The 13,666-nt window shown below is 44.9% G+C and overlaps 2 protein-coding genes and 1 non-coding gene across 4 annotated transcripts in view; 2 read left to right on the top strand and 1 right to left on the bottom strand.

Moving 5' to 3' along the window:
- The window catches only part of LIMD1 (LIM domain containing 1), a 40,600-nt gene extending 33,374 nt beyond the window's left edge, over positions 1–7,226 (top strand). For both annotated transcript variants that reach the window (XM_062569445.1, XM_062569447.1), the window contains one exon: positions 487–7,226. In XM_062569445.1, the coding sequence (XP_062425429.1) occupies positions 487–624 (138 nt within the window). In that variant the 3' untranslated portion in view covers positions 625–7,226. The remainder of the gene's footprint in view (positions 1–486) is intronic.
- Positions 7,227–8,583: 1,357 nt separating this feature from the next.
- TRNAR-ACG (transfer RNA arginine (anticodon ACG)) lies at positions 8,584–8,656 on the bottom strand. Its single transcript has one exon. It is a non-coding gene; the product is annotated as a tRNA-Arg (tRNA).
- Positions 8,657–9,156: 500 nt separating this feature from the next.
- The window catches only part of SACM1L (SAC1 like phosphatidylinositide phosphatase), a 31,078-nt gene continuing 26,568 nt past the window's right edge, over positions 9,157–13,666 (top strand). Inside the window, exon 1 of the mRNA XM_062569444.1 lies at positions 9,157–9,295. Within this exon, the coding sequence (XP_062425428.1) occupies positions 9,237–9,295 (59 nt within the window). The 5' untranslated portion in view covers positions 9,157–9,236. The remainder of the gene's footprint in view (positions 9,296–13,666) is intronic.

Genomic DNA, 13,666 nt, shown 5'->3' with positions numbered 1-13,666 from the left:
GGAAGGTTATGTCTGCAGAAAAAAATCCCAAGAAATACCAACTTTTAAGCATTCAGTTGGTCTCTATGCAGGGTTTTCCAGAGAGCCTTCATATTTCTGTCCTGTAAGTTAAAATAAATAGATGTCTTCCATTGTTGTGCTCGCCTCAACAGGCCAATTTCAAGTGCAATTAATTTAATATGAAGTGGTGAACTCTACCTGAAAGTAAAACACGAACACATTTAAAATACATGGGAATGCAACTCACCATGATACTTACTAATGAAAACTACTTAAAACAAATTCATACAAGGCTGCCTTTCAAAATGTCTATGACAGATGCTTTCCTTCTCATGACAAGTACAAGCACTCAGGACTTACTAGGAAAGAGCTGTTGGCTAGGTGTCTTCTCTCCTTGTCACAGAATCATCCTCCTGGGAACCAGACCTCAGATGACGCTGGAAGGTAAAGCCATATTCTAATAATTCATGTGGCCTCTCTTTGCAGGACTGTGGAATGGAACTCAATGATGAAGACGGACATCGCTGTTACCCACTAGATGAACATTTGCTTTGTCACTCCTGTCATCTGAAACACATAGAGGACGGCACAACCCCAGCAGCTCGGTACCAGCATCACTACTAGCCAGCATGGCCAATTTCTGAAAGTCTGGACAGAAGACTTGTTACATGATCTCCCTCTCCTCCACTTCAGTTGATTTCTTGTGCATGTTTTTCCTCCAATCAACAGTTTACCTGTAAAAGGATAGAAGAGCTTTTTGCTGGATTCTCAGAGTTTATATGCTTTTGAGTTCCAGCTGTATCAAACTATGCCTACTTGACCAAGAATGTGGCATGTTATCCAGAATGATCAGTTTACTCTTACGTGCCTTTCTCTGCTCTCTGGAGGTTCCTTTTGGTTCATTTTGAAAGATTCTTCAGTAAAAGCACAACTTGCTGTCATGTCTATGAACTCAGATCATGCTATTCACAATTAAAAAGCCAGAGGCTGGCCTGCCTGCCTGCTGGGAACATTCCTTCAGTCTAAGTGTTTTCCAACAAGCACCTTTCATCAAATTCCCCCCAGGAAATCAACTTATTAATACCAATTCTTAGGCAATCTCTCTCTCTCTCTTTAATTCTTTAGGAAAAGAAAAGAAAGAGCTCTGTTCAAAATAGCCTGTTTGGGCCTTCTGCTTAATTCACAGAACTTTGATACCAGCCTGGCTTTAAAAGGCACCAACTCTCCAAGCAAAAACCGGGCATGCTGACTGGCTGCTGGAGGCTGATCTCCCATTTCAAACAGAACAAAAAAATGGAACAAGCTAGGCTAAGCTACTGTGGTGACTCTGGGCCTGGGCTTGTGTGTCAGCATGATATGCAGGGGCCTGTCTGCTGTATTGAAGTCTAAATAGTGGATTACATTTGGAAAGGCCTGGATGCTAGAAGTGTAAACACTGGGGAAATTCATTCTTGTTGTTGCTTGCAGAATCACTTTGGGAAAAAAGCTCTCTGCACACAGACATTTGCCTGCGCTTTTCCCAGTTTATCCCCATAACTCAATCCCCAGCCTGGCCACTCCTTTCCAGAGTGTTTCCAGCAAAAGCCATTTCGTAACAGTGCTTATTTAGAGTTCTGGGAACAAACTCGAGATCATCATGAAGGCTTTTTATACAGGGACTTAGAGCCCAGCCCCACCACCCGTACTCAAATGAGTCCAGTCATCGGTTTAAACAGATTTGCTCATGTGAACAGTAACAGCTTATCTGAGCAAAGGGTTGGGGAGTTTGGCCCTTCTGTTCTGTTGAGGAAAGCAGAAAGGCAGATTATATCCCACTTCGAAGCCCCTTGCTTTACAGTCAGAGAAATCTGCTCCCGCAGTGTGTTACATATGTGGTAGATGTACCTGCAGTTCTTGCTCTGTACCAATGGTATGCAGACCCTCTTATGCAGGTACCAAGTTTTTGTTTAAGAAAAAGCTCTTATTTTAAAGTCTCAGATGCAATATGAGGTCTTACCTACTCTTTTCAGCACATATTTTCTGGAAAAATAGTTAAAATGCTCTTGTGTCCATGCCAAGAATTTCAGTTCAGTTCTGATGGATAATGGACTGAATAATGTTCTTGAAGATCTTTTTAGTGAGGGAACTACAGTAAATTAGTTGAGCAGTGGCATTTACACACCAGAAATGAGCATAATGTGAGTACCCACCATGGTTCAACTAAACTTCTTTCCCCGTATTATGAATGTAGCTGGAGACATGACTGAACTTCATACCATGTGGTCAAATTCCATCTTACGGATTTTGGTACTCACCTGGAGTACTTTTAATTCTCAAAACAGTCCTTTGGGGCTAAATGATAGACTTGCGATGTTATTTACTGTGAAGTAGTAAAGTCTGACGCATGGTTAAAGACCAGTATGGGCAGTACTTCTCTATACTCTCTCTCTTTTTTTTTTCACTTGGCACCCGTTACAGGATAGAGACGTCTCACAAAGCGTGCCCTTGTGGATTGCTTCAGCCTCTCTCGGCTGGAATGCGGCTCAGACTCAGCCTTATTTTTTACATCTGTTGTGATAAGGCATTTTGACCCAATAAACAGTAGCTTGCCTTTTCCTTGCCAAACTAACGGGATTTCCAGCCACCTCAGCAAACCTTTTGCCCTCTCCTTACTGCAAGTGCGAGGTGCAGCAAGCAGACTGTCTCTTGTGGCACGAATAAATGTCACAGCTCTCTCTTCTGTGCGGGACAAGCTGTTATGCTAAGGCGTGAACGGAGGCACAAGCATCTGCTTTCGAATGGGAGAGGGCAGTGGCCTGCCAGCACCCTTCTGCATGTCTGCATCAGCTTGTCGGGACTGAAATGCGAGCACCCTGCTTTGGCCTAAAACTGCTCAGGACTCCTAAGTTCAGTGGTTTTGGCGTGCAGTTTGGTCGGGTCAGCAGATGATCAGCTGCCGCCTCCATCTGTGAGCGCCTCTGCCCCTGTTTCTGCTGCTTTTCGAGATGGCAACGCTGGCATGAGGCCAAATGGGCAAAACTTGACTGTGGTGTAGCTCGGCTCTGAAATGCCGCTTCTACCTGTGACTTGCAACCTCGTGAAACACTCCTGAGGAACAAGAGTTAACAGTCACACGGAGGGGAATATCCTGCAGTATACAGGGCTCTGAGGCATGTGTAGCTATGGAGGATTTTACTCACGACGTCAGGGGCAGTAGAATTGACCCTAAATGTGTGCACTCCCTGTAGCCTTTAATTGGGCCTCCATATGATGAATAGCAAAAGGATGGGAGCTGATACAGCATGTAATGGCTGCTATATCTAGGCAACGTGAGTCAGGTGTAACAAAATACACAAGACCGGTTGTGCAAGGTGCTGAGCTCACTCATCTCAGCCTGCCACGTGAGTGAGGACCTCACGCTCGTCTCCTGCATCTGCAGCTAGGCCCAAGAGGGGTTGAAGACCTGATTGTGATCTTAGGACTGTCTCAAGTACTGCTGTGGGAAATAACACCAGCTGAATGTTACCTAGTAAATAATTCAGCTAGTTCTTGGTTCCTCAATGAACTTTCTTTGTCAGCAAAGACGGCACCTGAGTAAAATATGAAAGTGGCTTCTGGAAGTGAGCCTGAAACACCAGGCTTAGTGGGTTGCTGTGTCCTTGAGAGGTGGGCTACTATGTGGCTAAAGCTTTTGCTAGCTCTTTTGAGAGCACCCTGTATGAACATGTGTTCTGGCCTTCATTTGGGGAATATCGGAAAACACTAACAGGACTGATACTCTTTTAAGACAGAAGATCTCCATTGCTTTAGGGCGACGTCTGATGTAGGATCAACAACAGGGCTAAAGGAGAAATGCTCTACTGCTAATAGTTTACGATTACACATGGAAAACATTCCGGTGGCATCCGAGTACAGCACTGCTTAATCTCTAGATACCAGCTTTAAACATTGGGGGTTTAAACTACTCAGTCTTAGAGACTCCCCCCACCCAAATAAGCAGGAAAGAGGAGTGGGAAGCTGAAATTCTTCCTTTGTGGAAAGCCTCAACTGGCCAGTTTGCTCAGAGCTGTCTTGCAGGAGACTCCTTTGAATGAATGGAAAATTTGGCCTGTGTTTTCACACGGTGTCTTATTACTCCCATCAGCCATCCTGTATTCCCTAGCACTGAGGAAATGAAAGGCTGTCCTACTTTTGGTTTTGATGTCCTGGATAAATTATTAAGTACGAATGCTCTCCTTTTGGTATAGTTATGAAGAGCGAGAAATGACAGTGTGGAGTGCTTGAAAATGGAGTGTCTGAGTTCACGGTTTTGAAGCAAAAGCATATACTGCTTTGTTCACCTATATGTTGCCTTGCCAGCTTTTATCTTTGGGAGTTTGAATTAATTTAAACTCAATTAACTCAATTATTCTTGTCCTTTGCAGAAGGTGGCTTCTCATCTGCTTTAATATCTGATGTCTGTTTTCTGTCCCTAACTGACTTACTCCCTGACAAATGCAGAGGTGACTATGAAGGGGAATGTGCAAGGCTGCGAGTGAGCCCGCTCCCGCTTCCCTGCGCTGTGAAGTGTCAAGCCAGAGCCAGCCCTTCTCATGTTCGGCTTCAGAGACTTCGCTGGGCTTTCTGCTGTGCTCATTTTGGCCAGAGAGTAAGAAGAAGGCTTAACTGGTCAATTCAGAACAGTTCCAGTTTAAAGGCACTTCTACAGAAGAATTTCAGAAAACGTGTGTCAAATTCTACCCATCATCTGGTTTATATAGGTTGCTTTCTGCTATTCACATGAACCTTGTAGTCTTTTATTTATTGAGATATGAAAAAACTGCCAGCAGCTCTGGAAAGTTAGTCTAGTCTTTAATTCCTAAACCAGCTTCCTCATTTGAGTTGTTTTAGGGTAAGGGATGCTTAGAAGTCCCACTGTGGTGGTAATTAGTAACTCATGTGCAAATAGTTACTGAAATGATTTTCCTGAAGCTTGCTTTTAGGAACCAGATTTTAATAGATATTTTTGGCTCAGATCGTGCTGTTAAATTTCTATTGCTTAGAATATGGGAGCTCATTTCGATAGAGATTTTTGCTTAAAAGCAAGAAGAAACTCCAGCTATACAAGAAGCAGATATTTTTGTGTATTTTCAAGTATATGAAGTGACTGGGGTCAAAATGTTTTCACAAAACTGCTTTGATGTTAAACACAGAGAGTAGCTTTTAAAAACACCTAGGGGAGGAGTGTTTGATGAGCCAAGGGTCTTACGGCTCTTCAGCGTCTCAGTCATTTGGGCGCTTTTAAAATGTTCTCCCAGTCTTTCAGTGTTTAATTTTTTTTTTTTTTAACAAAGTGAATAGCTCCTGGGTCTGGAAACTGGAGTTTCATCAGGTTAGTTACGACAGACTTGAAAGGGAGAAGCTAAACTGGTAAGAGTTTGTGTGTTTTGGGTTAGCTGTTTGAATGACAGGGGTCTCTTTAGCTGTCAAGAAAGAGAGTAAATATTTTCCTATCCTTTTTCCTTGTGCTGATTTTTAGCATCAGGCAAATATTTGACATCAGTATTCAATTTCAGTATTTACTGCCTTTTGGCTCTGTTTCTAATAGCTGGTGAGACCTCTGCCTCTCCAATGAGTTCACAGCACTGGGGGAGAATTGGAGTCTCTTTCTTCTTAATTTAACAAATTTAGTCCCTGTTTTGCAATTCAACACTTCGCTGGAAATTTTGTCACTTTCTAGTTTCAGCAACAGCAAAATTGGGTTCTTGCTTATAGAAAATTTTCACATACATCTTTGCTTAAACATATTGACCTGATACTCCACATTACCTGAATAATAGCCTGCTGTTGGTTGATTTAGTGGCAGTTTTACATTGCTCCTGTTGCTAAGAAAATCACATGAAGGACCCTCTGCACTTCACTTGAAGTGCATGAGTAGCCCATTGAAGCCAATAGAGCTGTGCACATAGACAAAAGTAAATATGTGCATAAGTCAGTGCTGGATCAAGATCAGAGTTGGTTTTATTACAGACAAGATATATTTGTGGATAAATCTGCTGTAGTGTAATAGTTGCCATGAAATCATCACTAAAACAGGCTGATGACTTCTTGTTCAACAAAAAAATTTACACGCTAAAACACTGGGGGTACATAGGGAAGCAATGATACAGTTTAAAAAAATACAGTGGTTTTAGGGCAAAGAGGGCAGGTAACTGTAGATGTGTGGCACATGCTGCATGTGCCTGAGCTGCTTTCTCTGCCACTGAGATGCTACTGTGCTGACACAAAGTAGTTTTAGATGTATTTGGTGAATGAAAGTGAGAAAAAGTCCACCCTGGCTGACAGTGGTCTGGCTCTGTGGTTGTGAAACCTCTCTGAAGTCAGCACTGGTGGCTTGGGAAGAGATATGGTCAAATACATGTCTCTTCTCCGTTTGCTTTAGGACCGAGTCACTGAGTGAAGACCAGAGGGATTTTGCTTCTCTCATTGCAGAGCAATGAGTTTATTTTTCTTTTCTGTTCCTGCATCTTGCTGCTCGTCGGTTCTAGCTCTACAGTGGTATGTGTCTGCTTCATGAAGCCAATAGGGTCAACCTCTTCCTGCGGTGAGACCCACCCCAGAGCCACTCACTGTTTCTGAAGCGAAGCAAATTTAGGGTTCTTCAGCAATAAACCCCCTCACCCTGCTTGCTTACAAGGCAGCCAGAAGTTCATAAACCCCCTCGCCCTGCTTGCTTACAGGGCAGCCAGAAGTTCGTTCACTTTGGCCTGCTAAGGCAGGACGAAGGGCGGGAAGGAATTACGCCCACGTGAATACACGTAAGGTGGAGTCATGCGAAGGCAGGCAATACAGGTGCCCCGCAGCGCCGGTGTCGCCCGCAGTGCCAGCGCCCGGGTGAACGGATAACCAGGCTGCCGTTTGCAAGCGGTGCCGACCCTGATCCTTGTGCCCAGCGCAGCAGGTCTGCGCTGCCGGGCCACTCGGGCGCGCACGCACCCGCCAGCTGTGGCTTCCTGCATCCAGACAGCCCCCCCAGAGCCTGGCTAGCAATACTCAATGGTACTAATTCGTTGTTGTTCCCTTGAAAACTCGACTCCAGAAGAGAGTATTTTAGAATTTTTTAGAAGTGTAACAAACCTTAGCCACATGTGAATTCAACCCTCTTTTCTCCTGTGCTGTTAAATATTTATAAAGAGTGATGGCCTGCAGCGACGGCAACGCGCCTGGCCTGTTGTGATTGCTATGATTAAAGACAATACAGAAAAGCAGCTCCGAGTGTAAAGTCTTTCGTCAAGCAGTGATGATTACTACTTCAGGCATCCGCAGCATCCTTACCGCCCTTGGGACACAGCCTTCCCGGAGGTGCAGGCAAGCCCCCAGCAGCAGTGCCTCAGACCTGCTGCCGAGGGCCCCGGGGCAGCGATGTCAGCAGGGGGACGATGTTGTACGGGGACATTTTCTGGGCACTGCCGGTGGGATTGGCTGAGCAGCACCACAGCAGCATGAACCACCAAGTTACCAACTCAAATGAAGCAAAAAACTCTCTACAGGATTACCTTTAATTGCACTTTAGAGCTGTTCCACGCCCCCCCTCGTTCAGGTCAAAAATTTTGTTTAAGCCCTGCCCTGAAGCCTTTGCAAAATCTCTGTACCTTTTGTTATGCAATGCTGGCTGCAAGCACAAGTGCTGCAATACTGAGCTGCCAGCCAGTTTGCCTTGTCCAGCATCTGCCCTAGGAGGGCGGTTAGCACTTGAATCTTCAGCAGAGGATAGAAATAGCTGCTCAGTTCCTGTTGCTCCAGTCCCAGTGTGGTGGGGACGAACAGGGGAAGAGTGATGGGTAATGAGCATCTCTTTTTCTTCCCTATGTCCTATGGAGCAAACTGGAACAAGCCAAAGGCATGAGCTGGCAGAGGCCAGCACTCCTCTCCCCAGGCAGCCAAGCTCAGGGTGGGATGGTGCCAAGGACGCAATAAACTGCAAAAAATTGGGGAGAGATATCTGGAGAGAGATCTGGGCTTGCAGAAAGATGGGGTGAAACCAGGTCTGTGGGGCCAGGAAGGGGGGCTGCTCCCACCCCTCAGCACCTGCCTGCCCACGCCAAGGATGGGAGCAGGATGGGGCAGCAGCAGGGTGCTGGGGCCACTCAGGCATGGGTAGAGATGAGTTCTGCTGCAGCAGCCCCTTCCCCGGCTGCTCACAGCTGTGGAGAGCAGTGCACATCATGGCCTGGCAGGTGAGCCTGGGGAAAATTTGGGGCAGTTGTGGCTAGTCCTTGAATCCATCCGTCTCATGAAATTCTGTGGTTGTCACCAGCAGAAACCCCCAGCGTACCCTGAAGGACCTCAAAAGGAACCCAGTAACTGGGGTGCAGTGGGAGAAGAGCGCAAGCTCGTGCAGTCCTCTGCAACCCTCGGGATCGGAGCGGCCTCTTGAGGCTTTTGCCCTGATGGACCCCGTTGTGAGGGAGGCTGGTGCAGAGGGCATGGCGGCAGGGTGGACTGTGAGTGTGAAAAGGGTGTGGAAGGTGCTGCCAGGTCGCGGGGGATGCTGAAGGAGATACAGGCAACGCTATTGAGTTGGACTCTGGAAGCGAGAGGGAAGGAAAGGAAAAAGTGAGCGGCCGAGCCAGCCAGGAGTCGAACCTAGAATCTTCTGATCCGTAGTCAGACGCGTTATCCATTGCGCCACTGGCCCTGCTCGAGAATCGTTCTTTTCCCGCATTCTCTTTACTGCCTCTCTCTGGCCGCCGCGCACTCGTGCGGGGGCGGGGCTGGAGGCGGGGCCGGAGGCGGGGCCAGTTAGAGGGCGGCCAATCCAACGTCTGCTCGAAGCTCCCCGCCAACTCTCCCGTCAGGCAGGTCCTTTGGGGGCGGGGCTTACCGCCCCTCCTTTCTCCCCTCCCCTCTCCGCGCTGGCCAATCCCCTTCGGCTTCGTTTGAAGTCCCCTCCCCTCCCGGGCCGGGTTGCGCCGCGCCCTGGTGCTCCGCGGCGCCTTGGGGGCGGGGTCCGAGCGCGGGCGCCCAGCCAATGGCGGAGCCGGTAAGTCAGCCCAGGCCCTTTCCCCCTCCTCTATAGGCGGTGCCCGGCCTTGTCGCGATCGCTCGCGCTTCATGTGCTCGAGGAGGTTTGTCCTGTGCGGGGTGCCGTCTCTCGAGGCCGGACCAGGGGGGCGCGTCAGTCCGGCAGGGGGGGGAGCGGCCGGGTCGGAGCGGGCGAGAGAGACGCGGAGCGGCGGCGGCGCCGGCGGCGGCTGGAGGCAGCCGCAGGGGGACAGATGGCGGCCGCGGCGGCGGCAGGAGCGGCGGCAGCGGCGGCCTACGCGAGCCTCAAGCTGTGAGTGACCCACGGGGAAGGGGGGGGGGAAGGGGGCGGCTCTGTCACCTGCCGCTGCCGGCTCGGCCTGAGGGGAGGCGGCGGCCGTTGGAGCGGCGCCTCTCGGTACCGGCCCGGCGGCAGCGGGTGGGTGGGTGGGTGCAGTTCCGACCCCGTCCACGCTTTCGTCTTGCGGCGTGGGTCCGGCTAGGAGCGCTTCTGCCGCGTCTGCCTCGGTTTCCATTTTTGCGCGTACAAAATGGGCGCAGTTTCTCCGCGCTGCCGGCCGCGTCCGGGCGGGAGAGTTGTGTTGCTGCAGCGTTGGCTTCTCTGCCCTCAAAGTCTTGATGTAACCGCTGTGTCTGGGAAGAGGAAGTGGCGCTCTGCGGGGGAGGGGGGAACCCTCGGCTCCGTTTGGGCTTTTTATAGCTAGCTTTCTTAGAAAATCAAGTAGTGATGCTTAGAGTAAAGCTTTGAAAACTGCTTTGTATGTTGCAGTGCTACTTGCCAGCAGAAGGCTTTTAAGGATCTTTGCCTAACAGTGTTTTGTAGTAATTTTGATGCCAGTTGCTCAGATTTCATTAATGTAAATAACTTGTGGGACTCTCTTGCATAGTGCCTAGCATGTCCCTCTTCTAACTTTTTTTTTTTTTTTTTTTTTTTTTTAATAAAAACAAGGTTTTGGAAGAGAACTGAATTCTTTGAACTTGCATATCCCAGATATTGCTTGGTGCATTTTATACAGCAAAAGAAATTACATAACCAAAACAATACTAGGTTAAAACTGAAAAGACATTTCTCTTGTAAGCCCTCACAGTAGATGGTTTGAACTCCTGCAAAAAAAGATTACTCTAAGCATGAAGTTCTTCATGTTGTTCATAGTTATTTTAATGCAAAGGTGAAATGTCCTTGCATGTCCTGAAGGTGTTCCTGTGTTTTTCACCTCCAAATACTAGCGTGAAACTGTAATTGACTTACTGATGCCATTTTGAGGCAGAAGCATCTGAGAGTGGTTTTTAAGCCTGATTTGACTGTAACTAGTGCTGTGTTAAATTTCATTTGACACTTGGTTTTGGATTCAGAGCAAACACAGATTTCTCTTTAGATATTTGTATAAACAGTTTGCTGTAATGCTGTTATCTATTTAACAGTCATTGGGCTTCTTTCCTTATTTTGATTAGTAGTTGTGTAAGGGTACACAGACATTGGAGGTAACTGAGTACTACTAAAGATAATCAGTGGTGACTGAGAGATTCTTGCTTATTTGGCAGAACATTTTTTTTTCTTGTCACTTAAACCATGTCTGTCTTTCTTTAAGCTGAACTTGTGATCTTTTTGCCTGCAGAGAGGAAAAAAGGTGAGTTGTGAGAGCATAGTGGTTGTGTGACTTGTAGTAAGCAATATGCAGCCCTTACAGATTCTTTTTTTTAAGATAAAAGAACTCCCTTTTAGATACAGGGTAGTAAAGAATTGACTCAGTTAAACTTTAATCTTAGCTGAAAAGTAGGCTTTGACCTTTCTAGAACAAGGTTGTGTTAAGAATAATTTAATATAAAGCTCTTGATAAACTTGAAAATAAAGTTGTTTTCTGTTCAGAGTTTTCTTTTTCTGTTACTGCAAAAAGTTGTGGTAATGCCTGCAGACTTCCTACCAAACATCTTAAGATAGGACTGTAACTTGGTTGATGAGTTAAAACTTACTAGTTTGGCAAGGTCAAGGCAGAATGGTCTTTAGAGAAATCTAGGCCACACTTCAATTCAGAGTTTTAGTGGTAATAGTTTTTTGTTTTGTTTTAACTGATTTCTTCTCAGCTATGAAAAGGTCAGATTTTTAACTGCGCCTGTTCTAGACGATCCAGTGGCCCTGACTGGAGCTTCACTGATTTTTAGTTCTGTTCTCCAGGATCTCCTTCTGTATACAACTGTAGGTTCTGGCTCTGAATGAAACGTCTTGCTGTGTTTCATATTATCAAAAATAGTGATGCAAAATCTTTGCATTTTGATGACAGTGTCATCAGTCAAGCTCAAATGATACCAATAAAAATACTAGTGCCTAGCATCTATGCTACCATTGTAATTTCTTGTGTTATACCAACACTGAAGAAAATTATTAACCTGTGAACTGCTATGCTTAGTTTTGTTGTCTAAGTCACTATTGTACTTTCTTTCTGAAGCTACCTAAGAAAGGTAACTAACTAAAACTTCTGTCACTATTGCAAATAGTTAATGAGCTAGTAGATGGTAATGAAACTAACCACTCCAGTTAATCCATGAAAACTGATTCTCTGTTCTGCAGACAGCTTTGACAAACTTGATTGTTGTTTTGCTGACTAGAAATTATTTTTTTCTTCTTGCTTGAGTGCTGAAGACCTTATGCTTGCTGATACCATAGCCTTCTGACTATCATGTGAGCTTTTGACACTAGCTGCGTTTGAAATTTAACTCCTATCTCCTATTGTTACACTTACACGTTCTGAGAAAGTACAGATCAGTCATTAGTAGCTATTAGATGTAAACACACTGCCTTCTGGCTGTCAGGTTTAAAAGTGCTGTGTGTGTTTGTCTTTTTTATATATATACACGAAGGTCTCTGGGTTTGGGCAATATTTCTAGAAAGACTTGCAATGCATCTTTTTTTTCTACTTAATCTAAGTGCCTGTCATGACGAAGTCAGGCCTTTTGGCTGAGGAGGGCACAATTTATGTAGTAAATCATTTGCCATCTTATATGAGTAAAGTATAACTGGAAATATTTATTAATAAGGTATACTTTAGTCTCTTTAAAAAATATTTCCATTATACTTCTTATTGTATTTAACCTGGGATTATAATCCCTTTTTCCTCCCTACAATAACTATTACTCCATGGGAAATATTCCAGTTCCTTGAGCTCTTTCTGCCCAAGGAGTAATATTTATTGTAGATCTAAAACTAGAGCACCTGCTCACCTAGAAAATCTGGAATCTCTGGTGCACTGAAACTTGCTGTTAGTGCTGTTACCTAACACACAGTTGGGGCTGTGTACATATAATAACATATTTCCTATATCTCACTCGACCACTTTGATGTCTTGAGTTCTGCAAATGCATTGCTGTGCAGTACAGTATGTGTTTTTTTTTATTACAGTATTTAGAGGCTGACATCTAAGAGTTTCCTGCATTAGAGTAATGTTAAGTATTTATGGTGAAAGAATCGATTACTGAAGTAAGGTTTGGCTGTTGAGGTCTAGAAGCCTTAAGTGATATTGAGTGAAGCGCTATCTTTAGTTGCTATTAGAGCATGATGGGTTTGCTTTCATGCTGTATTTGAAAATAGGATTTTTTTTTTTTTTGGTAAGGTCAGCCTAATTGAAGCGTGGGATGCAGTTCTGATTTATCTTCATAATGTGCATAACTAAAAAAGGTGAAACTTCAAAACAAATACATAAACTAAAAAGAGTATCTTGCATAACTTTAAATGAAGCTGATTTTATATTTGGTCTAAGCAAGCAGTGTTTGTCTGTCTTGGTTTTCAGTTGTGTCAGGAATCAGCCTTTTCCTTTTTTGGTAAAAAGGTCCTCTGAATTGAGTTATTAATCAAACCAGAAAGTTATCACATTTAATAATTTAAAAAGAGAGCCATGAAAGCCGCTAGTAAAAAAAAAAAAAAAAAAAAAACAACAAAAAAAAAACATGCATTTTTATTTAAAAAAAAACCCTTAAATTACCACACAAGAGTTTTGAGATAGGATGACTTCTGTGTTCACTCTTACTGGAGGATAGGAATATAGAAAAACCTGAATTTCATGATGAAGGATAGGGAAGCTTTTGTAGTACAGATAGCTACTAAGAAAATCAAATGCAAAAGCTGTGAAGCTTCCTTCTTTAATTTAAAAGTGTCTTTATTTTAGTAGGAACTTCCAGAAGGTTTTGGGGACAAAGTGCTGTTGACACAAGACCTACGTTATACAGACATGCTGTGTTCACTAAAAACCACTAGAAAAGTCTTGTATCCAAAGCGGTACTTGGAACCCAGGAAAATTACTACAGAAGTAAGAGATACATAGTTAACTCTTGTGTTCAGTTTCTAAGTGATCATAGATGCTCTCTCCCACCCTTCCCTCCCCCCCTGCCTCTGCATGCTGGTGTAGAGTGGTCTCTCAGCTGGGCAGTAGAAATACCTCCTGCATCTAGAAGTTTATGTTGCAGAGCAGTGCTTGGCTAACGTTTGGAAAGTGTGGGGACTGTAACTTCAGTGGAGCCATTTAGTTTTTTCCTGTCTTGTTACAGCCCTAGATGTACTCACGTATGTCAATGCCCAGAGTGATTTCATAAGAGAAGTAGCGCTTGAACTGGAGTAATAAACCAAAAAGCGTAGCAGCAATTTTGCTGAATATTCTTTTTACCTCTTAAAGGC

The sequence above is a fragment of the Rhea pennata genome, chromosome 2 (genome assembly GCF_028389875.1).
Source record: "Rhea pennata isolate bPtePen1 chromosome 2, bPtePen1.pri, whole genome shotgun sequence".
In the NCBI taxonomy this organism is placed as follows: Eukaryota; Metazoa; Chordata; class Aves; order Rheiformes; family Rheidae; genus Rhea; species Rhea pennata.
Note: the sequence above shows the minus strand (reverse complement) of the source record. Positions and strands in the feature narration are given on the sequence as shown.